Source organism: Patella vulgata, chromosome 1 (assembly GCF_932274485.2).
Source record: "Patella vulgata chromosome 1, xgPatVulg1.2, whole genome shotgun sequence".
In the NCBI taxonomy this organism is placed as follows: domain Eukaryota; kingdom Metazoa; phylum Mollusca; class Gastropoda; family Patellidae; genus Patella; species Patella vulgata.
In genome coordinates, this window is record NC_065879.2 from 54,428,465 (window position 1) to 54,455,505 (window position 27,041).

Sequence of the window (27,041 nt, forward strand, 5' to 3'; positions counted from 1 at the left end):
GTCAGTCAGGTTTGGGCCGATTTTCACGAAATTCGAACTCAGCCATCCTTAGCGTTTAACGGTGATATAATAAACGTTTTTTTAAATCAGATAAAAATTATGACCTCTATAGGGTCCACAAGCTAAAAACGCGATTTTTCGTACAATCAGGGGTCATAATTCAGGAAGTTACGGTCTGATATGCGCGAATATTGTAAGGAACAGAGATCTTTGTGTTATAAACTTACATTTCAATTTTGAACAAAATTGAATAAAAATTGTGACCTCTATAGGGTCCACAACAGGGCTTCCACTTCAAAATTGTCACTACCGGTCATTTTTGATAACGCACGAAAACTTTTCAAAGTAAATTCATATTTCATGCTTTTTTATTCATGGTATGGTATTGTGAATTCACGTGTCTATACCACTTTGTCACCATGATTTGGGAAGTGGTACACAAAAAAAAATATATTTGACTTAAAAATGAAATATTAGTAAGGCTTATGATAATTATTTATTAATTAATTAAATATTCCATTTTGGCTACTTAAATAACGAAATAGTTGCATTGGCCATAGAAAAACCATTTCAGTAGCTCACACATAATTACCACGTGCTCCATAGTAAATACACTGACCTGGATAATTTTGAGTTGTAACACAATAACTTCAATATGAAGATGAAATGAAATGAAATGAAATGGAGTTTAACGTTCTCCTGTTCTGCTCCTAACCTGGGCTAATGAAGACAGGCATATGCCATACAGTGTGCTATGAGGGAAATTTTGCCCGGACAGCGGCACTACGGCTTACTCTTATATCGAATTCCAACTGCCAAGGGATCATTTACGTGCACGCCAATGTGTACACGGGACCTCCAGCTTTCCTTGTCAGCCCCTCCGTCCTGCATCACTGACAAGGGAGAACCACGCTGGAAAATCTGGATGAACTTTCTCGGCCAATGCAGGGATCGAACACCCGACCTCCAGGCTAGCGAGCTAGCGAGCTAGCCACGTGATCCCCCGATATGAAGAAAAATATATAATTATCCACGGCATATATCTCACATTTATTGGTTTTAAGATAATCTCTTACGGAATTACGGGTCGCAGAATTGTGACGTAAATCCTAATAATGTATAACTAAATGACTAACGGATAACTAACTTCCCAGCTAACGACACTAGCGCCCCCTAGAATATCGTTGTGTGTAAGAGTAACCGTATATACACGACATATTTTCTACACGTGGAATTATCAATATCGCTGCACAATAGAACTGGAATACGTAATTTTCTTAATTTTTTGGTAAGCAAGTTAACTATTCTCTAGATTTTATTTCTACAATTTCCACAAGGCCATAATACCGCTATAAAAATTTATAAATGCATTTTTCTCCCAACACGTACATGTACGTTCTTGAGGACTTCCGTAATTTCTATGCTGTTTTTATTTTATATGACAGTTGGTTGGATGCGAAGAGCAGTATTTTATATCAATTGCCTTTTTTCGAAGCTCATAATAACCTCGTTTACATCGTGCCTGACCGTAATAGCGGTAAACGGCTTTGATGTTGAAAATCCTTCTGACACGTGGACAATACGTGAATGATTAACAATGGACCGCTTCACGCCGTTGATTAGATTCCCACTTATCAATTAACTGTTATTGTTCTCTACCAGACACTCATCATTAATTATCAACACAACACTCAGTATAATCTGTTGACGACTATTGTATTTATACAACTCTATAACACCAATCACGAGATTGACTTCTATACCTGTGCATTCTTGTATAGTTACATAGTGGAGGTCGATCGTAGCCATGTTTGAAAATTGGGTTTTGGAAAAAAAGACTCTCTTTCCGGTGTGCAAAATGACCGTTAGGTCAGATCTAGGAACGGTCATTTTCCATAGCCGTAGGTCTCAACCAGCATATACGGCCGACGTGGAACCCATGGTCCACAACCTTGATATACCATATTTTTACGCTATTTGAGAACGAATGGCGGCCATTTTGTCTGTCAGTTTTGGTCCGATTTTCACGAAATTCGAACTCAGTCGTCCTTGGGGTGTAACGGTGATATAATAATACGGTTTTTTAAATCGGATAAAAATTATGACCTCTATAGGGTCCACAAGCTAAAAACGCGATTTTTTGTACAATCAGGGGCCATAATTCAGGAAGTTACGTTCTGATATGTGCGAATATCGAAAAGAACCAAGATCTTTGGGTTATAAGCATACATTTCAGGTTTAAACCAAATCAGATAAAAATTGTGACCTCTACAGTGTTCACAAGCTAAAAACGTGATTTTTCGTACAATCAGGGGCCATAATCCATGAAGTTACAGTCCGATACATGCCAATATCGAAAGGAACCGAGATCTTAGGCTGATAAACCTATATTTCAAGTTTTGTTGAAATCAGATAAAAATTGTGACCTGTAGACTGTTCACAAACAATTGTGGACGGACGGACGGACAGGGGCGACGACAATATACGTCCACATGAAAATGTGGGCGTATAAAAATAGTCATCTGCTAGTGCTATTTTTAAACAATAACGGTGCTGTAGGCTAGTTTAACCAGTCATGCTAGTTACATCGCACTGATGTGACCAGTTAAAAAGAGTCTAAATATCAGATAACTCTATATAGTAATATATTTCGTCGAAAACAAACGTTATATTTAGATGTCTATGATACGAGGTCTGTTTGACGCGAGTCAAAATAATTTATTCAATTTATGAGGTTAAAAGCAACAAATAAAAACGCTTTTACCAATTAAGATTATCTTTCTTTACAATATTGGTGCCGCCCGTTAATTGTAGTAGTAGTCACATCCCTGATGTGTCGAGTAATCTCCCTTTAATGATCAAAATATTGTCATACGAATCATATTAGATTTAAATATTGTCATTGTAAAAGGTGACAAATCACATACAATAACAACATAATAAACTATCATAACATGAGAATACTCTGAGCAGAGACAATTAATTCTCAACAGTACTTATGTAAACTGATTTCATTTATTTATTCCAAAACAAGTTATGATTTCGATGACTGAAAGTGACAATTGACACAATTTGCAACTAGATCTGCTAAGCAGATATTAAAGCTTTCATATTCACAGTCACTGTCACATGTCATAGAAATAATATGAACAGAAAAAAAAAATCATTATAATGAGTAAAAATTTGGTGAAGTTAATTCGATTTTTCACTGGTAAATAATTAAATAGACAAGTGGCATAACTTGACCCGCATCCCATCAGCTATCCTGAAAAATGCTGGAAAAATTAAACAAGTAAATTGTGTTTAGTACTGGGTTAATTAAGACAGGCATATGCCTTTGCTATACAGGATGACATGAGGGAAATTTAGCTTGGGAGGTGTAGGCCTGCAGCCAAAATTTCTAGCTAGCTTAGAAACACAACTCCGCTACACGGTCTTCCATAAAAGAAAAACTATACATTTTTGGAAAGCTTATGATGCCAGGAAGACAAAATCTGGGAGTTCCAAGCAAAATGTTTGCAATTTATTGATTTAGGGCCAGATGAAATTCGTCAAAATTGTCAAATAAATGCTATTTGTGTACTAACAATTCTGAAGTTGACATAAAATTAAATAGTTGGTAAAACACCTCATGCCTTCATCCTTGGCAATGAACAGTTTATTGGACAGATTTTGATGTAAATAAAAATGCTCAAAACACAAATGTCATGGGTGAATAAAGAATTGTGGAAATCCATTAACGGTAAAAAAGAATTATCTCCCTTTCTGTCAAATGCCTGTAATTGATAGACTATCAGGTCTTGTATGAATCATAAGACCAGGTGTGGGCAAACAAGCCCAATAATTATTGTGTTTGTTGGATCTCAAGGGCCTGTTAGGGTTGGTTGTTGGATGTTTGCTCAGAAATTATCGCTTGTATGGAACATGCTAGAGTCGATTTGTAGCATATTCTAGCCAGGGGATATGTTTGACAGTAGTTGAGTGATATGCTTTTGAAATAATGGAGATCAGTAGCACTTTATAAGCATTGAACCACATGATTTTTTTCCACTAAGATAAACATTCTAAACCCACATACATGTTCCCTTTCAATTAGCCACTACAGTATTTTTACAACTGTACATGTAGCTGTGAACTACTATTTCGGATATGATTAATGGTCAAATTACAAACATACATGTAGATATAAGTTAAAAAAAATAATTGTGTATCTGGGCTGGAATGAAGGAAAAGGTTAGAAAACAGGATGAACAGTTGTGAAATTATTTATTAAAGTGAAACAATCATTGAAAATCAAAATTAAACAGTTACTCTGCACATCAAATGTCATCAAAGTTAATCTTCATTATCATCATCACTGTCACTAAATGTATTAACATCAAATTCGGTCTCTTTAACAGTTTTTTTTTTCATTTTCACATTGACTACTATCGTGTTATGTCCAAATCTGAAAGAATTAATGAAAATTCTGAAAAAAATCCAGCTTATAAACTTCAGACAGATTTAGGTTATATCATTAAACGAACAAGATCTAAACCAGCTGTAATTCGCTATGCCAGATTCTCAATAACAAAAGAACCAGAAAAATATTATCTTAGTAGTTTACAGCTATTTTTACCACATCGTATAGATAAACAATTAAAACCAATAGGATTTGAGACATATGAAACATTTTACAAATCTGGTTCAGTCAAAATAAGTAAACAAATTGAAGATGTTAAAGATATTGTTGATAATAATCGTAGCTTATTCGAAAAAGATAAAATAAATATTGATGCTGCGACTGACATAATAGAAAAATGTGGAGCAAACTTAAAAGATGCTTGGTCATCATTGGATATAGAAAATCAAGTGGATAATCTTCAGTGTCTTGACATACCAGATGAGAATATACACGATGGCGTTGAGGAAATTGAAATACCAGATTTGATAGGGATCAGAAAAGACAACAAAAATCACGAAAAGGAATCATATAATACTATTGTAAGTAGAACAGAAGCTATACCCATGTTAAGATCACTGAACAAATTACAAATGGATGTATTTTATAAAGTAAGAGAATTTTGTTTGAACAAGATACATAGGAAAAATGCAGAACAATTTATGTTATTTTTGTCTGGAGGAGCTGGGACTGGAAAAAGCTATGTCATTAAGAGTATATACTATGAAGCTAATAGATTATTATCTCAAATAACAGATAATCCAGATGAACAGACAGTTCTCATGGTCTGTCCGACCGGCGTATCAGCTATGAATCTAGGATGCAGTACAATTCATAATTCTTTGAAGATCCGAACTGATATAAAGTTACCCTATGTTGGACTAGGTTTAGACAAGATAAATAGTTTAAGAGCTGATTTAGGTCATTTACAAATACTTATTATAGATGAGATTTCTATGGTGAGCCCAAAGTTATTATGTTATATCCATGGAAGGCTTCGACAAATAAAACAGTGTGCTGACTTTACACCTTTTGGAAATGTTTGTATAATAGCTGTAGGAGATTTCTATCAATTACCACCTGTAAAAGCAAAACCACTATATAGAAATACTGATGACCTTACCAATTTGTGGCAAAATAATTTTAAAATTGTCGAATTAAAAGACATAATGAGACAAAAAGATGATTTGACTTTTGCACAAGCTTTGAATAGAATAAGAACAAAGCAGAAGGGTGAATCTCTCAGTCCAAAAGATGTTGATCTGTTAAAAAGTCGCGAGATTGAAGACTATGATGAAAATGTTCTACATATATTTGCTACTAATGCTCTGGTAGATGAACATAACACTAAGATGCTGAGGAAGCTATGCGACAGACTAATTCGTATTGATGCAAATGACTTCTCAAAGGATGAAAGAACAGGTAAAATGATTAAGATAAATACAATAACTTCAAAAGATGTAGATACCTGTTTAAGTAATGTAATAAATATTGCTGAAAGTGCAAGAGTCCTACTAACAAAAAACCTGGATGTATCAGATGGATTATGCAATGATGTATTTGGTTATATTCGTCATATTGCCTTTGATAAAGATGAAAATGTAAAACTAATTTATGTGGAATTTGATAATAAAAGAGTTGGAGCTAAAATTCGAAAAAACACAGTTTTACCAGAAAATGTACCAAATAATTGTATTCCAATTGGCAGACAAGAGGAGAAAAATTACTGCAATGATATAAGACGTCAATTTCCATTGAAACTGGCATATAGCTGTTCTATTCATAAAACTCAAGGCCTCTCCCTTTCAAACGCTGTTGTTTCATTAAAAAAAGTTTTTGCACCAGGTCAAAGTTATGTGGCGTTGTCTCGAGTTACATCTTTGAATGGGCTTGTTGTTAAAGATTTTAATGAGAAACTTATATATTGTGATAAGACTATAACCAATTCATTGAATGAAATGCCCCTCTACATTGAACCTAGTACTGAAGAACGTTCAAAAACTGTGCTAATTCTCCATAATATACAAGGTTTAAACTCTCACTTTGAAGATTTAAAAAATGACTATAGATTTACTGAGTCTGATTATATATGTTTAACTGAAACCTGGCTAAATGAGGTTGGAGGTAGAAATTTTGAACTTAATGATTTTAGTTTACACAGTAAATCAAGACAGGCATCTTATGATAATTCTCATACGTTTACAGAATTAAGAAACACACTCCATGGTGGTGTAGGCTTATATTACAGAAAGAATAGAATGTGTCATTTATATAATTTAGGTGTATTTAATATTGAGCATATTGCATTTGGTTTACCAGACATAAATTTAACTATAGTTGTCATATACAGGCCACCATGTTATAAAACTGATTTATTTATTACATATTTACAGAAATTATTAGATGAACTTGATGATTTTGGAGGTAGTGTTATGATAATGGGTGATTTTAATGAAGACATTTTAAAAGGTAAAGCTGCAATACAACAATGTATGGAGAAGAATTTTTATAAGCAGTGTGTCACAGAAATTACAACTGATGGTAATACTATTTTAGATCTTATTTTTGTGAAGAATTTTAATGTAAGTAATTTAAAGTTAAGAATATTACAGACATATTTTAGTTATCATAATGCCATTTCCATTGGAATAAGTTAAATAAATGAAATTGATTAAGACAAAGTTAGATGATACTTATTAAAGATGCATTATGAAAGAGCTAAATGTGCCAGGTCGTGTCAAATGTTATAAATAATTAGGATTTTATTCACATGACAAGCTCATGTTCAATTCGCTTGAACATCAAATGATTGTGCTTTTGAATAGATTGAAACAGAATTACATTTAAAAATTTAATTTAGAAATGGAAAATCAAGACTTTAAAGCAATGGCAGTAGCAATGAAAATATATAATCCGGTAAACTAGTCAGTCGAAGGATTACAAGTTTATGTTTTAAAAATTACCAACAAAAATATTGTAAAAATAATTTTATTTTTTCTTTTTAATTTTTTTTCAGTGAACCTGCACATGTCGATATTTCCATTTACCAGGTGCTAAATGATTAAGATACTAATTACACAATACATTAAATATTTACCAATAGCTAAAGTAATAAGATACAACTACATTTAACTTCATGTTGTATTAAGATTTTCATCTGTGTAAATATTTGAACATACAGTTTTTTTATATTGATATATTCTAATGATTTGTTATCGAAGTGGGGTGAGAATGTTGGGGGGTGGGTACAAATTATTTTTATCTAATGTACAGATAATAACACCTTGTATTACAATGTATGTTTTTCACATTGTTGGTCACTTTAAACAAGAATAGTGATGCGTCCAAATGCTTTATTGAAAGTGGTTGGGGTGATGTAAATGATAAAAATTAATGTTATGAAATGTACAGATATCCACAAATCTTGAATTAGTGCGATTGCTTTTATTTAGGACAAATTTGTGTCTAGTAGGATAACATTGTTGATAAATTTTGACAAAGAAATTATAACTTGTCCATTACATTTGCAAATTGACAAATTTATTTAACAATTTGTGCTAGTTTTCATACATTTACATTTGTATATATACTATAATTGGTAAACAGACCTGCACATCAAACTTCTACGCTATATAAAAATGTACAATGATTATATTTCAATCCAAATGCCCTAACATTTTTTGATTTGTGGATACCTCAAATTTTATTTCAATTTTATAAATGTATGTTATAATTTTGTGTTGATATACCATAATAGTTACTGCAAATAATGCAGTGTAAAATTGTACTTTCCATGTTGATTTTTACTAGTGAACTTGGGATAGTCAATATACACAATAGTTAAAATATCATCTAAACATTTAGCTGCATGTTGTATTTAGATTTTCATCTGTGTAAATATTAAAATATTCTGTATTGTGAAACAGTTTTTCTACATTGATATATCCAAGAACCTAGTAATTTGTTATTGGATGTGGGTGCAATAATTATATTTATCAAATGTACAGATATCTACACATCTTGAATTTCTTTGTTTGCTTTTCACATTGTTGGTCACTTGACAAAAACACAAATTATAAATTATCTATTAAAATTGATAATTAATAAATTTATTGGCAATACGAGTAATATTGGGATAGCTTTGTTTTCAATTGTGGAAGTATTTTTATTCTATAACTACATGCAAATACAAGCAAATATCATTGAATACAGCCATTGAATAACCTATGGTTGTATTCAATGGCTTGAAAACGTACTACTTTTGCCCAGAATGACATCACTTTCATAATTACGTCAAACCGTAATGACATCACCACTAGCAACAACAATTTTTGTAAAAAGGAAAGAAAATAGAGCGGAACCTGTGATGAATTTTAACGTTATTGATGATGATTTTTTTGATAATCTGAATAGTACAGTGTATTTTGAGATTTGCATTTAGTTGTAGAATAAAAACAGAACTCAATGACCATTGAATACCGCTCGGGTTATTCAATGGTTCACTCGAGTGTATCCCTGCCGAATTCCACTCACTATCGCTCATGGAATACTTGCGCAGGGATACACTCTCTTGAACCATTGAATAGCCAAGCAATATTCAATGGTCATTGAGTTCTATCTATATACATTTGTACAGATATATTTGTATCCATAGATATATATTTGTATCAATACATTTAATTTTGTTGTTTGAAATAAGGGGAGGGGGTGAATGGTTAGTATGTGCGCGCTGTATCATAAGGTCTGCCATTTAGTGAACTGGTGTGGTTTCAAATCCCCAGTTGTACGTGGCAAGGAGTAGGGTAGCACGTTCATCCTTCGAGGGTTTTCTCTGCGAACTCCAGTTTCCTTCCATTGCTAATGACCCATACGCACAAGCAAATTATTGAAATAAAATTGGACCATGTGTTAATGCCAAAATACCTAGTTTCTGTCGAGTGGACTTAAACCCCATTTTTCTCCGTCTTCTGATTGAAATATGAATACCACATCATTTATTGTCATTTTATATATTTATTATGTAATAATGATTTTTCTCTGTGTTAATTTTTCTTTGTGTGGATACACTATAATACAACAGCTGGCTGAAAAGTTCTAGATCTGAAGAGGAGAGATTTAATTGGCTTTTACCACCACAAGTAGAATCATTGAATGAATCATACACATAAGACCTGCAGCTGAAGTGTTATTATTGTATTTGTACCAGACAATCTTGTGAACCTACCCATTGAAATCACCAAAAATGGACAGAACTATCTATATGGCAGTCATCAAGTATCTGCAACTGAAAGTCCTAACCCAAACATTGAAATATGTGGATACGGTCTCCACTATAGGAGACAATGGCCCTTCCTTTTCTGCACTAAAGAAGTGGTTGCAGGAGGTACTTGATCCAGTGACATCCAGTGACAATCTGTGCTGTTTTCAATATTTCCTAAAAAAAATTTAGCCAGATTTTTAAACATAGAGGAGACCTGGATTCATCAGTTTCAACCAGAATGCAAAATTCAATAAAAACAATGGAAGCATCCAGACTCGCAAGTCCCCAATCAAGCCAGGTCAGTTCTTTCGACTGGACAGGTGATGGGTTCACTCGTTTATGATTCCTAAACTATTCTGCTGATTGACTACCTTAAAAACAGCCAGACTATCAATAGAAGTATTATAAAGGTGTTCTATTCAGACAATACTTCTGTTCATAAATGGCTGATATCATTTTCCCTCTATGATTACGTCATGTCAGCTGTGATCAATTTTTTAAGGGTAACTGAAGATAATTTCTTCCTGGCAGACATCAAGGCCATGCAACATCATTAACTAAAGAGTGAGAGTGTACACTTCAAAAGTGACTACATAGAAAAATAAATGGAAACAATGGACTTTATACAATTCTATACAGTTCTTTCACAGATGGGTTTAGAATTTTTCAGCCAGCTCTCAATAGTTATTGAAATTGAATTATTTGTTTTGGTTTGATACATGATATTATAATTATTCTTACATTGTTTGTATTCTATTTTAATAATGAACATTAAAACATGCTAATATTTGTTCATCCTTGCTGTATTGGGTTGGATGGCCGAATGGTTAGTGTGTGCATGCTGTATCATACGGCCTGCCATTAAGTCAACTGGCGTGGTCTCGAATCCCTGGTTGTACGTGGCAAGGAGTAGGGTCACCTGTCCATACTCCTGATTTTCTCCGGGTACTCTGGTTTCCCCCCACTGCTAAAGACCCCTACGCGCAAGCAAATTATTGAAATAAAATTAAACCATATGTTAGTCCCGAAATGACCTTGTTTGTGTTGAGTGGACGTTAAACCCATTTCTCTCTAATTATGTTTTGCATACAATGTATAAATACAAATGTAAAGGATGTAACTTTAAAATAGAAGAAAATCAAATATTTTTAATATTAAACAATTGCTTTGTTCTTATACTTCTACAATCATTCTCATGTTGTTCATTTTGCCATATTTTTGTTTATTCATTCATATGTCTTCTATATAATGATGCATAGTATAGTACACTATGTTAAAAAAATACTAGAAATGTATGTTTCTTTATCACCAAATGATTTATGTAAGTTGTTAAGTAAAACAGTTGAACATTAAATCCCATTTCAATTTATTTGCATGAGGTGAAGAGAAATAATGGTATTGAACAATTGACTATTCATGAAAGATACTAAAGAGAACTTTATTAATTTATATACATACTTTTGCTAATTTTATTGTTATATACTATTCAAAAAAAGTAGGGGATATTTGATTTTGGGGGCATAATACTAAAATATGCAAATGACTACGAAAAAGGCACTATAGAACCTAACAGAAGAAACATTTCCAGTTACATGTGACGCCCAAACGCACCAATAGCTACCGCATGGAATGCAGGTGATGCTTGGGATCATCATGGGGGTCCAACCCAAGATTTGCACGACTCTGACTTTGAATGTTACAATCATTGTGGCATTAAATTCCAGGGTGGAAACATCAGTTTAATTGTTTTAGTGACCAGAAAACAAATGCGTCGGCTTACCCAAAATGAAAGGTTACGTGCCCTTGGCATGCTACAGATTGGCACAACACAGGCGGTTGTGGCGCGGACGATGAATGTTTCTCAGTCTGTCATAAGCAGGCTATGGTCCAGATACCGTGATACACAATCTGTACAGGACAGACCACGCTCAGGTCGACCAAGGGCGACAACTCAAGCCCAGGATCGATTTATCCGTACCTTGGCCTTGAGAAATCATGTCATCACAGCAAATCAGATCAGCGCTCGTCTTCAAACAGACACTGGTGTGAGAGTGAGTGGCCAGACGATTCGGAATCGACTGCATAGGGGTCACCTTCGCGCCCGACGTCCTCGCGTGATCCCTTGTTTGAGAGATCATCACATTCAGGCAAGACGTCGTTGGTGTAGGGATCGTCAACACTGGAATAATCGACGCTGGAGCAATGTGATGTTTTCAGATGAGTCAAGGTTCACTGTTGATTTTTTGGACAGACGTAGGAGGGTGTGGCGTCGTCGAAACGAGCGCTTCCAAGACGTTAACGTCATCAGACATGATCGATTTGAGGGTGGTTCTGTTATGGTGTGGGGAGGCATCACTGTTGCTGGAAGAACGGCTTTACATGTTGTTGCAGGGCGTGTTACAGGCCAGTACTACCGGGACAACATCTTGGCAGTCCATGTTGTGCCGTTCGCACGACGTCATGGCCGCCGTTTCATCTTCCAGGATGACAACGCAAGATGTCACAGGGCCAGGATCGTTACAGGTTACCTCCAACAACAGAACATCACCACATTACCTTGGCATGCACTGAGTCCCGACCTCTCCCCCATCGAGCATGTCTGGGACATGCTTGGACAGAGGTTACGTCAACATCAACAACGTCCTGCCAATGTCCAAGAACTTGCTGCTGCGTTGCAACAGGAATGGGACAATCTGGACCAAAATGACCTTAGACGTCTCATTAGGAGTATGCCACGTCGGATCAATGCTTGTTTGGCAAACAGAGGAGGATTTACCCGTTACTGACTTGGTTGTGATGCTGTGGTAACTTTGCTGTTTGACCCCGGGTATCATTTTACCCTTATAATGGTCAGTCTGTGCCTTACTTAGTCTAACGATCATTTGGAATAAATCGATGAATGTGAACTTCATTTCATTTTGTCATTTGTTTCTTTGTCAGTTTCATTAGGTGACTTTAATAACACTTAAAAATCAAATATCCCCTACTTTTTTTGAATAGTATATCTTGGTAGTAACATACCAATATAAATAGTAATATTGTTTCTAGATGAAGACTATTATAATTGAAATGAAATGGGATTTCACATCATAATGCTATGCACGGACTGGGCTAATAATGACAAAAAACTACAATGAATACAATAGTATAAAATGTTGCTATGAAATTAAATAAATGTTGTATACAATAATTAACCGGTTTAATACTATATTATACATAAAAGTGAATGAAATTCAATGTTTACTATTTTGCTTTATACATGAATATCACAGGTCAAATTATTGAAATAAATAATGCAAATAGATTATGATTTGAAACATCTTGTATGTCATTGTTCTATTTGTTATATAAGACTACATGATATAAACTTTTTGATAAGCCTCTTTTATCATATTTTGAACCAATGGAATAAAGAGCAAAGACCTAGAATATATTGTAAATATAATCAGGTTTTTGATCAACTGATCAAAGGAAAATATTGCGAATAAATTTGTTGTACTGCTATTGTAAAGAAATCATCATTGTTTTATTTGATATTTAGAATACACATAATCGTGTATATATTTGAAGTTAAGAGCAATTATGATTAGTGATACCTGTATGACCAACTCTCAAAAGATAATCTCATTAAACCAAGTCCTTTTTTTCATTTGTATTAGTTGATTTATACTGAATAAAGATAACACAAACAAACAAAAATGAGTTGGCTGTGTGAACACCTCAATGACAAGTGGTATCAGATGCCTCAGAGAGAATATTCAAATGCTCCTTGTGATACGTTTGTAACACAATTATAACCTAATGTATTACACGGGAGTGGAGTGGGTGGGTCGGGGGGCTTTTCGATTGGCAGGGGACTATTAAAATGGGTAAGCAGAGATAAGCAATTTGATGAAACTTTGTGTATAGTTTCATTACATTAGTACCTTGACCATATTACCTTGACCAAGTTCGACAATGAGCATTCTCTTAGTCAGGATAAGCAAAGCAACTTGATTGGCCGGGACTTTGAATTGGTTGATGCTTTGGGGTATGATAACTTTGGTTATAATGAAGTACTGGAACATAACCCAGCTTTTAATTGAGCTAGAATGTTTAAACTTGGTGTAGATGTTCATCAGGTCTTGACTGAACATTTTGAGCTACAGCTTGGCAATTTCATTGGTCGATGCTTTGGGACAAGATGACCTTGATTTCTATCTGACAGAGAGTGATGAAATTTACAGTATAGTTTGATTGCTCGATACTTTTGAAAAAAATATGAAAGTGCGATTAATTAATGTGTCATCTTTTACTTTGGGGTTTTGGCGGGAGACATCAGCCATACTGTTTGCTTGTTTAATATCCCCTATACAATATACGCTCGACCTCATTACCCGAACTGGGGTAGAAAAGTGGGATCTTTGACAATGAGGCAATGAACTTGTACATTCTTTTGCAGCTGCACAAGAGGGAACATCAACGCCGGATTAACCATGGTGGTGGGGAGGGGGGCTGATACCGACCGTGAAGCCCCGCAAGGGGGTCGGGTCAGGGGGTTCTCCCGCTAAGAAATTTTAATTGGAGGCCGAAAACGTGATTTCATGGCATTTCAGGCACTTGTGTCGGAGCCATTTAGTAGTACCTCCCCCAGAAAAATAAAATTCTGCCACAAAATTAGCCACAATCCATGCGGGTGCTGTGAAATTTCTAGAGGAGGGAGCTGGAACCCATGAGCCCGTTAAATTCGCCACTGTAAATGAGCAGAGCTACATCAAACCTAATTTTGAGTCCCTCAGTGATAAATAACTTGATTCAAAATCGTATTATAGCCCCAACGACGATTTGATGAATGGAGACCGTAACGTTACGACAAAGTCTAACACTGTAAGTACCAAATAGTCATACGAGATATGTGCATCTCATCAAATTCAGCTTATACCATACCCACAATAATGTTACGGAGTCAGTGAGTTCAAGTTAGACAATACGCTGACCTTCCACTGACCATGCTTATAATATAAAATCTGTCAATGACAGCTGATTCATTGTTTAGTTTTTTATATGATATATTTAATATCAATAATATATGTATATGCATGCTTTATTTTACTTTACACGACCTCTAAAAATGCCCCAAATCGTAAAAATACGACTTTTTGGATTTCGATCTCCTTTTTTCGGCTACCCCGGACATTTTCAAAAAATGATACAATGATTTCACACAACAGGCCAGCTATTAGCCTCTCGATTGACAAGAGTTTCATCGCCCTCCATTCATTATAACCAATGTCATCGTGCCCTAAAGAATCAACAAATCAGCTTGCTTATCTCTGCTTACCCTAGGCAAAAAATGCTCATCTTTGAACTCAATCATGACATTGACCTAGTGAACGCCTACACCAAGTTTGAACATTCTAGCTTAATTAGAAGGAGAGTTCTTGTGTTCCAAAGTCCCGGCCCTTCAAATTGCTTCTATTTTTCATTTTCAATTCAAAATGGTGACCATCACGTGACCGAAATCAAAATTCTGATCCGATAGATTTTTAGGCATTCCTTCCAGGATTTCGAAAATATGACGCCCGAGTCTGTAAGTAAAATAGCAAAAAAGCCTTTTTGATTTTTCACGTTTAAAGATAGTGGCACTTCCGGTTCGATTGACAAACTCCATATTTTGTGTACGAATCAGTAATTACTTGTCTAGTATCGAATTTTTTTTTTAGGTCATTCTGACCTATATTTCGACGATTTTTTTGAAAACTTTGATCCTTAATTTCACCAAGGGGAGATAATTTAGAAAATTTCCAAGGACATCATTGAAGTCGCATTGGCAAGATCTACTAACATTCTAAATTTCACGAAAATCGCACAACTATTAAAGAAGTTGTCAAATTGGTAATAACTTCCGGTTCGAAATGACAGCGACGAATTTTCGAAATGCCAAAATCCGAAATTGCAGATTTGAAGTAAATATTTCAAGATACTCAAAGAAAAAAGAATTAGTAAAATAGGTCAAATAGTCACAAAGTTACAGCATTGTAGGTCAAATGCATTCCTTCGTAAAATTCGGTGATTTCGGATTCGTAAAACGTTTTGAAAATATATTTAATCAACAGCCACCACCCATTTTTGGGGGGATAGGTAAAAGTTTCAGAACGATCCTATGGTTAGATTCTGAGAAATCCGATTTGTGGACAAAACACAAAAAAAAAATAACAATAATAATCTTAACAGAAACAATAAGCTTTCATATGTAATATGAAAGCTTAATTAGAAATAAATATATATAGCTATAATATTGGATTGTTTATTGCTCTATATATATCATAATATGTTTTATGCATATAATTACTGTTTTAATAAACTATTAATTATAATCAATCACTAATTACAATACATTACAACGAATTGCAACGAAAGTATACATTAGTTTCTTGTCAACAAAAATCACATACACGAATTATCTCTCATGAACCTCCGATTTGGGCACAAAGCAGTGAGGCTTCTTAAACTCAACTAAATTGTTATTTTGTGTTTCCACAGTCAACATTTTTGGAGTTCCTGGGTGTTGTTTTGGAGTTATTGGGTAATTCGACGCGCCCTATGTTACCATAATCATGATGCATATATTTGAAATGAATTCTGGTGGTCTTTCAAATAAATACACTTACAGTGCCTTCATCTGGCATGTGGAGAGATTAAAATAGTAATTCGTTATATTATAATGTATTATGCATTTAAAATAAATTACTTTTGTGGGAGGAATCAGGGGTTATTCGAAGTGAATTCCGGTGATTATATGTGAATTCCGGTGATTGTAAATGAATTCCGGTGATTAGTCGGGCCCACGTGAATTAAATATGGAAAATTTTCCGAACAGTGTACCTGTTTGTCCTTATATTTGTGGTAATTACATACCTGTAGAATACAATATTCCTCGTAACAAATTACCAAGAATTATTTTTGTTGAAGTCTGGTTATATTAAAGGGAAGGGAAGATTAAAATTTTAAAATCCAGTTTCTACCGGAATCCTCATTTGACCCAATCCTGGCCGATTCGTTTCAAAATGGATTAAGAACCCTGGTAATATACCGGAGTACCTCACACACCTTAATTGATAAGTCAATAAACTTTATTAAGTAGTTTCAGGGACCTTATAATACATCACAAGGTCCATGGTAGTTTGTACTTTTTTGCATTATATGAACAGGTAAGTGGATGACCTATAATCTAACTTTAGTACTGTAAAAACTCAATTTATTTTAATGCAGATGACAAGTGATAAATAAACTCAATAACACATTTTAGTCTATCAAATGGAAGCAGTAATATTTTCATTTCATTTTCCACATGTGGTCTAAGGGGAGATAACAGGTAATCAGAAGAGTTATCTGCCCTTTATTGAATACAAGATTTAACTTACCCCTCTGCCTTTTAATTCATCCTCTATTTTCCACGAGTTAACAGGGTCTTTTATAAATTCTATTGTTTTATCATAGTTTAAATAAAAATCTTCTGGATCCTAATAAGAACACAAATAAAATATCAATAAACAATTTCATGATACACATATTTTTAAACTTTTTTAATATTAAAATAAATTAGGCAATAAATAAACATTGGAATCTAACTTATTCCATCTGGCAATAACAATTTTAGGTAAAATATTAGGCAAGTTGAAAGTGGTTCCTGACATTTTTCAGTTTTGTGCCAGGCATATCAAAATAACTAAGAAAACCCTATAGAATAAGATTTGTGTCAGTGAAGGGTGAGTTATTTCTAAGCTTAGTTATATTCACTATAAAATGACCTCTGTATAATAATCTATTAATTTCTTGTCGGCATATAGATATATATGTATTTACCTTATCACATTGTTTTAATAGATCACCTATTATAGTTCTACCCATTTCTATAAACCAATCACGTGTTGTATCATCTCGAAACAATTCCTAAGAAAGAAAAATAACTTTTCACAACACAATAAAAAGGTCCAACAAAAGTGTGAACATGCACCACCACTTTACGGCTAAATGATTTAGACACAGTGCTCCACATACTTTCATTCTTTTTTACTTGACCTGATATTAGTGATATATGCATTTTTGTTTGTGGTGTCTGTGTGTGTATATTGTGTCCTGTCCGTAGGTTTGTCTTGTGTAATTGTGTGCTCCCCCCCCCTGCACTTTAACCCCTCTTTTCTGAATACTTCCCCTGTTTTACTAGGTGTAGCCTCACCTTTCAATGTCTTATATCCACACTTGTTTATTTATGTAAGCGAGAGAAATTCATCTCAATATGAATGAAATAAACTTACATCAGAAGCTAATCTAAGACAGTGAAGTTTAGCTAGAAATTCTGTATCTGATAAACACTGTGTCATCTCAGTCCTAAAACACATAGAAAAATCAACATATATCTGTTAGTTTTACTTGTCAGAGGAAGACCAATTTAGTTACCTTATAATAAGCTTATTTACTTTATATTCTTTTGATTTAGGAAAGTTTGTCATGACTGCTAATTGATGAACAAAAGAGAAATGTGAGATAACTGTTTGATTTTTAACAAGCGGTTGCCATGCAAGATACGCCCACATTTAGCAAGAGATCGACAGACAACGAGCTAAAAAAATGTGATTTTTTTGTATAAGCAGGGGCCATAATCTAGGAAGATATGTGCGTATATCGAAAGGAACTGAGATCTTTGGGTTATTAACGTACATTTCAAGTTTCATCCAAATCAGATAAAAATTGTGACCTGTAGAGGGTCCACAACCTTCGTATTACATACTTTTACACAATTTGCGTACATATAGCGGCCATTTTGTTGGGCAATTTCATTTCAATTTTCCCGAAATTCGAATTCAAACTTCATTATGGTGGAAAGGTGATATATTTAAATGTTTTTTAAAATCGGAAAAAAAATTGTGACCTCTAGAGAATCTGCAAGCTAAAAATGTGATTTTTCGAACAATCAGGGGTTATAATCCAGAAAGTTACATTCGGATATGCGCAATTATCAATAGGAACCAGGATCTTATTGTGTAACGGTGATATATTCACACGTTTTTTATACACCCACATTTTCATGTGGACGTATATTGTTGTCGCCCCTGTCCGTCCACAATTTGTCCGATTTTGACGAAACTTGAAATATAGGTTTATCCCCAAAAGATCTTGGCTGCTTGTGATATTGGCATGTATCGGATCGAAACTTCATGGATTAAGGCCCCTGTTTGTACGAAAAATCACGTTTTTAGCTTGTGGACCCTATAGAGGTCACAATTTTTATCTGATTTTGTTGAAACTTGACATGTAAGTTTATAACCCAAAGATCTCAGTTCCTTTCGATATTTGTGCATATCAGACCATAACTTCCTGAATTATGGCCCCTGATTGTACGAAAAATCGCGTTTTTAGCTTGTGGACCCTATAGAGGTCATAATTTTTATCTGATTTAAAAAAACGTATTATTATATCACCGTTACACCCTAAGGAAGGTTGAGTTTGAATTTCGTGAAAATCGAACCAAAATTGTCGGACAAAATGGCCGCCGTTTGTACGCGAATAGTGTAAAAATATGGTAAATCAAGGTTGTGGACCCTGTATGGGTCACAATTTTGATGAAACTTGAAATGCATGTTTATAACCTAAAGATCTCGGTTCCTTTCGATATATTCGCATATCGGATCGTAACTTCCTGAATTGTGGCCCCTGATTATACGTAAAATCGAGTTTTTAGCTCGTGGACCTTATATAGGTCATAATTTTTATCCGATTTAAAAAAATGTATTATTATATCACCGTTACACCCTAAGGAAGGTTGAGTTCGAATTTGGGGAAAATCGGACCAAAATTGCCGGACAAAATGGCTGCCATTTGTACACGAATAGTGTAAAAATAGGGTACATCAAGGTTGTGGACCCTATATGGGTCACAATTTTAATTCGATTTTGATGAAACTTGAAATGCATGTTTGTAACCTAAAGATCTTGGTTCCTTTCGATATTGTCGCATATCGGATCGTAACTTCCTGAATTATGGCCCCTGATTATACGAAAAATCGTGTTTTTAGCTTGTGGACCCTATATAGGTTATAATTTTTATCCGATTTAAAAAAACGTACTAATATATCACCGTTACACTCTAAGGAAGGTTCAGTTCGAATTTCCTTTCGATATTGTCGCATATCGGATCGTAACTTCCTGAATTATGGCCCCTGATTGTACGCAAAATCTCCTTTTTTAGCTTGTGGTCCCTCTGGAGGTCACAATTATTATCCGATTTAAAAAAACATTTGATTATATCACTGTTACACCGTAATGAAGGTTGAGTTCGAAATTTGTGAAAATCGGACCAAAATTGCCAGACAAAATGGCCGCCGCTTGTACGCGAATAGTGTAAAAATATGGTATATGTCAAGGTTATTTCACGAAATAAAAACTCAGCCGTCCTTAGGGTATAACGGTGATATATAAATATGTTTTTTTAAAATCGGATAAACAATATGACCTCTTTGGGTCCACAAGCTAAAAACGTGATTTTTCGTACAATCAGGGGCCATAATTCAGGAAGTTATGGTCCGATATGCGCGATTATGGACAGGAACCAAGATCTTTGGGTTATAAACTTACATTTCAAGTTTCAACAAAATCGGATAAAAATTGTGACCTCTATAGTGTCCACAACCTTGATATACCATATTTTTACGCTATTTGAGTACGAGGGGCGGCCATTTTGTCTGTCAGTTTTGGGCCAATTTTCACGAAATTCGAACTCAGTCGTCCTTAGGGTGTAACGGCCATATAATAATACGTTTTTTTAAATCGGATAAAAATTATGACCTCTATAGGGTTCACAAGCTAAAAACACGATTTTTCGTACAATCAGGGGCCATAATTCAGGAAGTTATGTTCCGATATGTGCGAATATCGAAAGAAACTGAGATCATTGGGTTATAAACTTACATTTCAAGTTTTGTCAAAATAGGATTAAAATTGTGACCTCTATAGGGTCCACAACCTTGATATACCATCTTTTTTACGCTATTTGAGAACGAAGGGCGGCCATTTTGTCTGTCAGTTTTGGGCCGATTTTCATGAAATTCAAACATAGCCGTCCTTAGGGTGTAACGGTGATATAATAATACGTTTTTTTAAATCGGATAAAAATTATGACCTCTATAGGGTCCACAAGCTAAATACGCGATTTTTCGTACAATCAGGGGCCATAATTCAGGAAGTTACGGTCCGATATGCGCGAATATCGAAAGAAACCAAGATCTTTGGGTTATAAACTTACATTTCAAGTTTGAACAAAATCGGATAAAAATTGTGACCTCTATAGGGTCCACATACCATATTTTTTCGCTATTTGAGAACGAAGGGCGGCCATTTTGTCTGTCAGTTTTGGTCCGATTTTCACGTAATTCGAACCCAGTCGTCCTTGGGGTGTAACGGTGATATAATAATACGTTTTTTTAAATCGGATAAAAATTATGACCTCTATAGGGTCCACAAGTTAACCAGCAGCTGCCAGGCAGGATGCGCCCACATTTTCGAGAGATGGATAGAGAACAAGCTAACAAGAAAGTGATTTTTCCTACTATCAAGGGCCATAATTCAGGAAATTACAATTCAATATGCTCGAATATCGAAAGAAACTGAGATCTTTGGGTTATAAACTTACATTTCAAGTTTCACCAAAATCGGATAAAAATTGTAACCTCTATAGGGTCTACAACCTTGATATACCATATTTTTACGTTATTTGAGACGAACGGCGGCCATTTTGTCTGTCAATTTTGGGCCGATTTTCACGAAATTCGAACTCAGTCGTCCTTAGGGTGTAACGGTGATATAATAATACGTTTTTTTAAATCGGATAAAAATTATGACTTCTATAGGGTCCACAAGCTAAAAATGCGATTTTTCGTACAATCAGGGGCCATAATTCAGGAAGTTACTTTCCGATCTGCGGGAATAACGAAAGGAACCAAGATCTTTGTGTTATAAACTTACATTTCAAGTTTCAACAAAATCGGATAAAATTTGTGATCTCTATAGGGTCAATAACCTTGATATACCATATTCTTACGCTATTTCACGAAATTCGAACTTAGTCGTCCCCAGGGTGTAACGGTGATATAATAGTACAGGTTTTTAAATCGGATAAAAATTATGACTTCTATAGGGTCGACAAGCTAAAAACGCGATTTTTCGTACAATTAGGGGCCATAATTCAGGAAATTATAGTGCGATATGCGCAAATATCGAAAGGAACCAATATCTTTGGGTTATAAACTTACATTTCAAGTTTCAACAAAATCGGATAAAAATTGTGACCTCTATAGGGTCCACAAGCTAAAAACGTGATTTTTCGTACAAACAGGGGCCATAATCCATGAAGTTTCGATCCGATACATGCCAATATCGAAAGCACCGAGATCTTTTGGAGATAAACCTATATTTCAAGTTTCGTCAAAATCGGATAAGAATTGTGACCTCTAGAGTGTCCAGAAACAAATTGTGGATGGACGGACGTCCGGACGGACAGGGGCGACGGCATAATACGTTCACATGAAAATGTGGGCTTATAAAAATGGACTTCCCGTGCACTTATCTATGGCGTTCATTTATTGGATGAGCCGTTGAATTTCCAGAGATGCGTATAAAAATGGACTTCCCGTTCAATTATCTAGGGCGTTCATTTATTAGACGAGCCATTGAATTTCCCGAGATATGTTACATCGTGTTTTGCCATGCTTCCCGCAAGGAATTCGCGAGAAGCTAGAGTCGAAATAATATTGTCTATAATTAATTGAAGGAGATGTAATACAGTAATGCTGCCGCGAAAACGTGTACATGTATAATGTACAGGCCGGTTTGAATAACAACAAAATGAGTTAGGTAATCTCGGGAAAACATTTACCGGCATTCTGTATCGGTTAGGATTTTTTTCTAACGCACTGTACATTCATATAACGTCGACCAAAATGTATGCAACAATGAACAACTTACAATTTTTTAAAACATATCATTACATCTTCGTCTATAACTTAGATGTAATCCATCAATTATTGGCTGCTATAAAATCCAAACTTTAAATTATATACGTCATACGATGAGCTTTTACACATTACTTGCAGCTTCAGTTAATCTAAATTTTGCCGGGAACTTCCCTTTACAGCACAGCTAGTATGACATTATGGGATCATCAGAGTACTGAATTTGTATAAGGGTTGACCACAAAAATTTCAATTCACTGATATTCATAGCAGACTGGGGACAGAATATCATGACCGTGTTAGTGCAAAAACAAAACAACGCTTCTCGACTTGGTGTATTATTACGCCATAAAAGTCTCAAGCCAGGCAGAAAATAGAAATTCAATAATTCTTCATCAATTCTACACCCAAATGTCAATACAGATAGGCAATCAAAATGGCAAAAAAGAAACGAGACGGACAACAAATCAGGCAGAACATAGATATTCAATACCTCTTCATCAATTCTACACCAAAATGTCAATACAGATAGGCAAACAATATGCCATAAAAGGAGGGAGAAAAATATATCTAAAAATAACCGGCACTACCGAGATATGCAAAATTAATAGTGTTCTGCATCCATCTAGCCACATCAGCTACCAAACGATAATTTGCTTGTTTTGATTCAATGACACCCGACAGAGAAATCTCAATTTTCGCCAGAGTACCAATCTTTTATATACTGTTTTTTTCTCACAAAATATCGACTTTTTTTCAAACATTGGGGCCCTTTTTGGACCGTTTATGCTATATTGACCCTTTTAGATTTGCATTCACACCCTTAACCACCGTTAGGACCCTAAGTAACCGAAGTTTAAGAAACAAATTTAGAGTAGTTTTCGTGATAAAAGCATCTATTGCCTTACGCATCGAATTTGTATCATTTGGGTGTCATAAGAACTCTATTATTTGGGCTATCCAATGAGACTTTATTTGTTTAGATTCGGTGAAATTCAAAGGTGAAATCACGTTTTTGGCAAAAAATCTCCATTTTTTTGCATTTTTTTTCAAAATATCGGATATTTTTTCGACTACTTCCGGTTTTTGGATCATTGTCGGGATTGATTTAACAAGTTGTATAGATACTTAACTTCCTGTGCCAGAAGTGTTAGAAACATCCATTTAGTAGTTTTCGAGAAAAAGATAAATAAAAGAGCATTTTCAATAATTTCACTATTTTTCAACTTTTTTCAAAGATTGAGGCCATTTTTGGACCACCTATATTATTTCAATGCTTTTATTTTTGGATTCACACCCGCGTACCATAATTTATTTCCTAACCATCTAATTCGTATCATTTAGATGTCATAAGATAGTCTATTCATGGGACTATCCGAAGACACTTTAATTGTTTTGGTCTGCTAATATCTGACGGAGAATTTTTTTTTTTCGTTTTTTAAACTACTTCCGGTATACGACTCATTGTCGGGTAGTTTTAACATCCGGTTTTGGAACTTGAATGGGCACAGGGCTTTATAATGATATACTAAATTAACCGATCAGATAAAATCCCCCTGAGAAATCCTATGTTCAAAAGTGCCAAAAATGTCAAAATATCGAAAATTAAATTTCAATAACTGACTACATTTTATACATGGTTAGAATCGCTATTAGGTCAGGTTTTTCAATTTATAACTTTTTTTTTAAAATCTGTTAAAATAAACAAATAATAGAGAATTTTCCAAAATTTCACGGTTTTTCGACTTTTTTCAATTTTCAGTCCATTTTTTTTATCCTATTCCAGACGTCTCAAATTCTTATTGGATGGTTTCATGCACAAGACTACCAAAAGAACTCTCGATAGAGAAAGTTTAAGAAAAATCCTTGGAGCAATTTTCGAGATAAAGGCGTCCAAAAACGCTCCAAATCAGAAAATACTGGATTTTCAGCGTGCGATAGTTTGTTGCCTGGTCATAGTATCCTTATAAATTTGGTATCATACGACAGTCCAATCATCGTGCTACCCAACGATACATTAATTTGTTTAATCCGTTGAAACTGGACGGAGAAATCCCGTTTTTCCCAAAAGCACCCATTTTTTGCCTTTTTTTCAAAATATCGAGCATTATTTCGACTACTTCCGGTTTACGGATCGTTGTTGAAATTGCTTTATCCAACAGTCTGACAATATGGCTTTACGATCCTGGAGTTTCAGAAAGATTGATTGATGCTTTCAAAAAAATATAAGGGTTGGAAAATGGGCAGAAAATTCGAAAAATAAAGGGCGATAACTCGGAATGAAACTTATATTACTGGAATCGAAAGGACTTCAGGTATCCAAAAATGTAGGTCAAATTTGAAAATTTTGAAAAATAACAAAATTTCAATTTTCGAACGATAAAAGTCATAGACGAATGTTCGAAATTGAAAAATGTGAGATAGCCATTATCTCGGAAAAGATTCAGGGTTTCCGAAAATGTCATTTGTTTAAAAATAGGTAAAGAATTGACGAAACAACAGCCGATTTTCAATTCCGTGAAAAAGTCCAAAGTTCGGTCACTTCCGGTATGCGCAGAAGTTTGAAAAATAGTTTATCCAGTAGCCACCACATGGTTTCCCGATAGAAAACTTGGTTCCAGATCAATATCTGTTTCCGATCATGGAGAAATAGGCTCCCACGGAAAAAAAAAAAATAATAATAACTAGATCTTCAAGCAGCACTGAACCGGCTTTCAGGAATCAGACAGGACGTGTGTCATACAATAGCCCATTTATCTAGCTACCAAACGATACTTTAGATGTTTTGATCTGGTCATACCCGACGGCGAAATCCCGATTGTTGCAAGAGCACCGATTTTTTTATTGTCTTTTTTTTTAAATATCGAATATTTTTTTGACTACTTCCTTTTTACGGATCATTATCGGGATAAATTTAACAAGTGGTATGGGAACTTAACTTCCTGTACCAGAAGTTTCAGAAAGATCCATTGGACAGTTTTACCTCCCTTATACCGTTAGAAGCAGATTTACAGATATAACGATTTTTCGACTTTTTTCAAAGATTGTGGCCCTTTTGGACCATTTATACTATATTGAGGCTTTTAAATTTGGATTCACACCATAGACCACCGTTGGTACTCTAAGTAACATCAGTTTAAGAAAGGAAATAAGAGAAGTTTTCGAAATAAAAGCGTCTGAATTGGCTAAAAAAAAAAAAGAAAATAATAGATTTTCAGCGTTCCATTATATATTGCCTAACCCGCGAATTTTTACCATTTAGATGTCATAAGATCGTCCATTGTTCGAAGTATCCAATGACACTTTAGTTGTTTTGATTCGGTGGAATCTGGCGTAGTAATCACTTTTTTCGCAAGATCTTCATTTTTTACTTTTTAAGTTTTTTTTTTCAAAATATCAGATATTTTTTCGACTACTTCCGGTTTTTGGATTATTGTCGGGATAGTTTTAACATGTTGTTTGGATAGTTAACGTTCTGTACCAGAAGTTTCAGAAACACCCATTGAGCTGTTTTCAAAACAATGAATAATAGAAGAGCATTTTCAGTAATTTGGACAACTTATGTTATTTCAATGCTTTTATTTTTGGACTCACGCCATAGTCCACCCATAGGACTCTGAGTAAAAATAGTTTAAGAAAAAACTTAGTTTTCATTTTCGAGAAAATGGCGTCTCAAAATGCTTTAAAACGGAAAATACTAGATTTTCGGCGTACCATAATTTATTTTCTAGCCATCTGAATCGTATCATTCAGATGTCATATGATAGTCCATTAATGGGGCTATCCAGCGATACTTTAGTTCTTTTGGTCCGCTAACATCTGATGGAGAAACCAAGTTTTTCACAAGAGCGCTATTTTTTTAAACCTTTTTTCTTCATTTTTTTAATACTTCCGGTATGGAGATAATTGTCGGGATAGTTTTAATAACCAGATTGGCTTATCAAATAGCCACAGGGCTATGTAATGATATGTTACATTGTCTGATCAGGTAAAATGTCCCTGGGAAATCCTATGTTCAATAGTGCCAAAAATGCAAAAATGTCAATATATCGAAAATACAATTTAAATATTTCAATACATATTATACATCGTTAGAATCGTAATTAGGTCAGCTATAATTTGTTTAAATAATAAAGTAATAGAGCATTTTCCAAAATTTCACGATTTTTCAACTTTTTTCGATTTTCAGTACGTTATTTTACCTATTCCAGACATTTCAATGTCTAATTGGAGGGATTCATACACAAGACTACCGGAGCGACTCTCGATAGGGAAAGTTTAAGAAAAATCCTTGGAGCACTTTTCGAGATACAGGCGTCCAAAAACGCTCCAAATCAGAAAATACTTGATTTTCA

The 27,041-nt window shown here is 34.6% G+C and overlaps 2 protein-coding genes across 11 annotated transcripts in view; one reads left to right on the top strand and one right to left on the bottom strand.

Moving 5' to 3' along the window:
* The window catches only part of LOC126830338 (mitoguardin), a 138,479-nt gene that overhangs the window by 34,499 nt on the left and 76,939 nt on the right, over positions 1-27,041 (bottom strand). For 6 of the 7 annotated variants that reach the window (XM_050560726.1, XM_050560721.1, XM_050560756.2 and 3 more), the window contains 3 exons: positions 17,999-18,071; positions 17,547-17,633; positions 17,105-17,203 (listed from right to left, as the gene is read on the bottom strand). In XM_050560726.1, coding sequence (XP_050416683.1) covers positions 17,105-17,203; positions 17,547-17,633; positions 17,999-18,071 — 259 coding nt within the window. Of the gene's footprint in view, positions 1-4,312; positions 4,448-17,104; positions 17,204-17,546; positions 17,634-17,998; positions 18,072-27,041 lie in introns of those variants that run through there. The other variant, XM_050560736.2, reaches the window with a different exon arrangement.
* On the top strand, positions 4,437-7,591 carry LOC126830171 (ATP-dependent DNA helicase PIF1). 4 transcript variants are annotated; one of them, XM_056101199.1, is made up of 3 exons: positions 4,437-5,863; positions 6,835-6,982; positions 7,458-7,591. In XM_056101199.1, the coding sequence occupies exons 1-2, from the start codon at positions 4,438-4,440 to the stop codon at positions 6,846-6,848; spliced, it is 1,440 nt and encodes a 479-aa protein (XP_055957174.1). In that variant the 5' UTR covers position 4,437; the 3' UTR covers positions 6,849-6,982; positions 7,458-7,591. The 4 variants fall into 4 exon arrangements, with proteins under 4 accessions (XP_055957174.1, XP_055957176.1, XP_050416438.1 ...); XM_056101201.1 differs by having other exon boundaries at positions 6,835-7,023; positions 7,458-7,587; XM_050560481.2 differs by having other exon boundaries at positions 4,437-7,023; positions 7,458-7,587.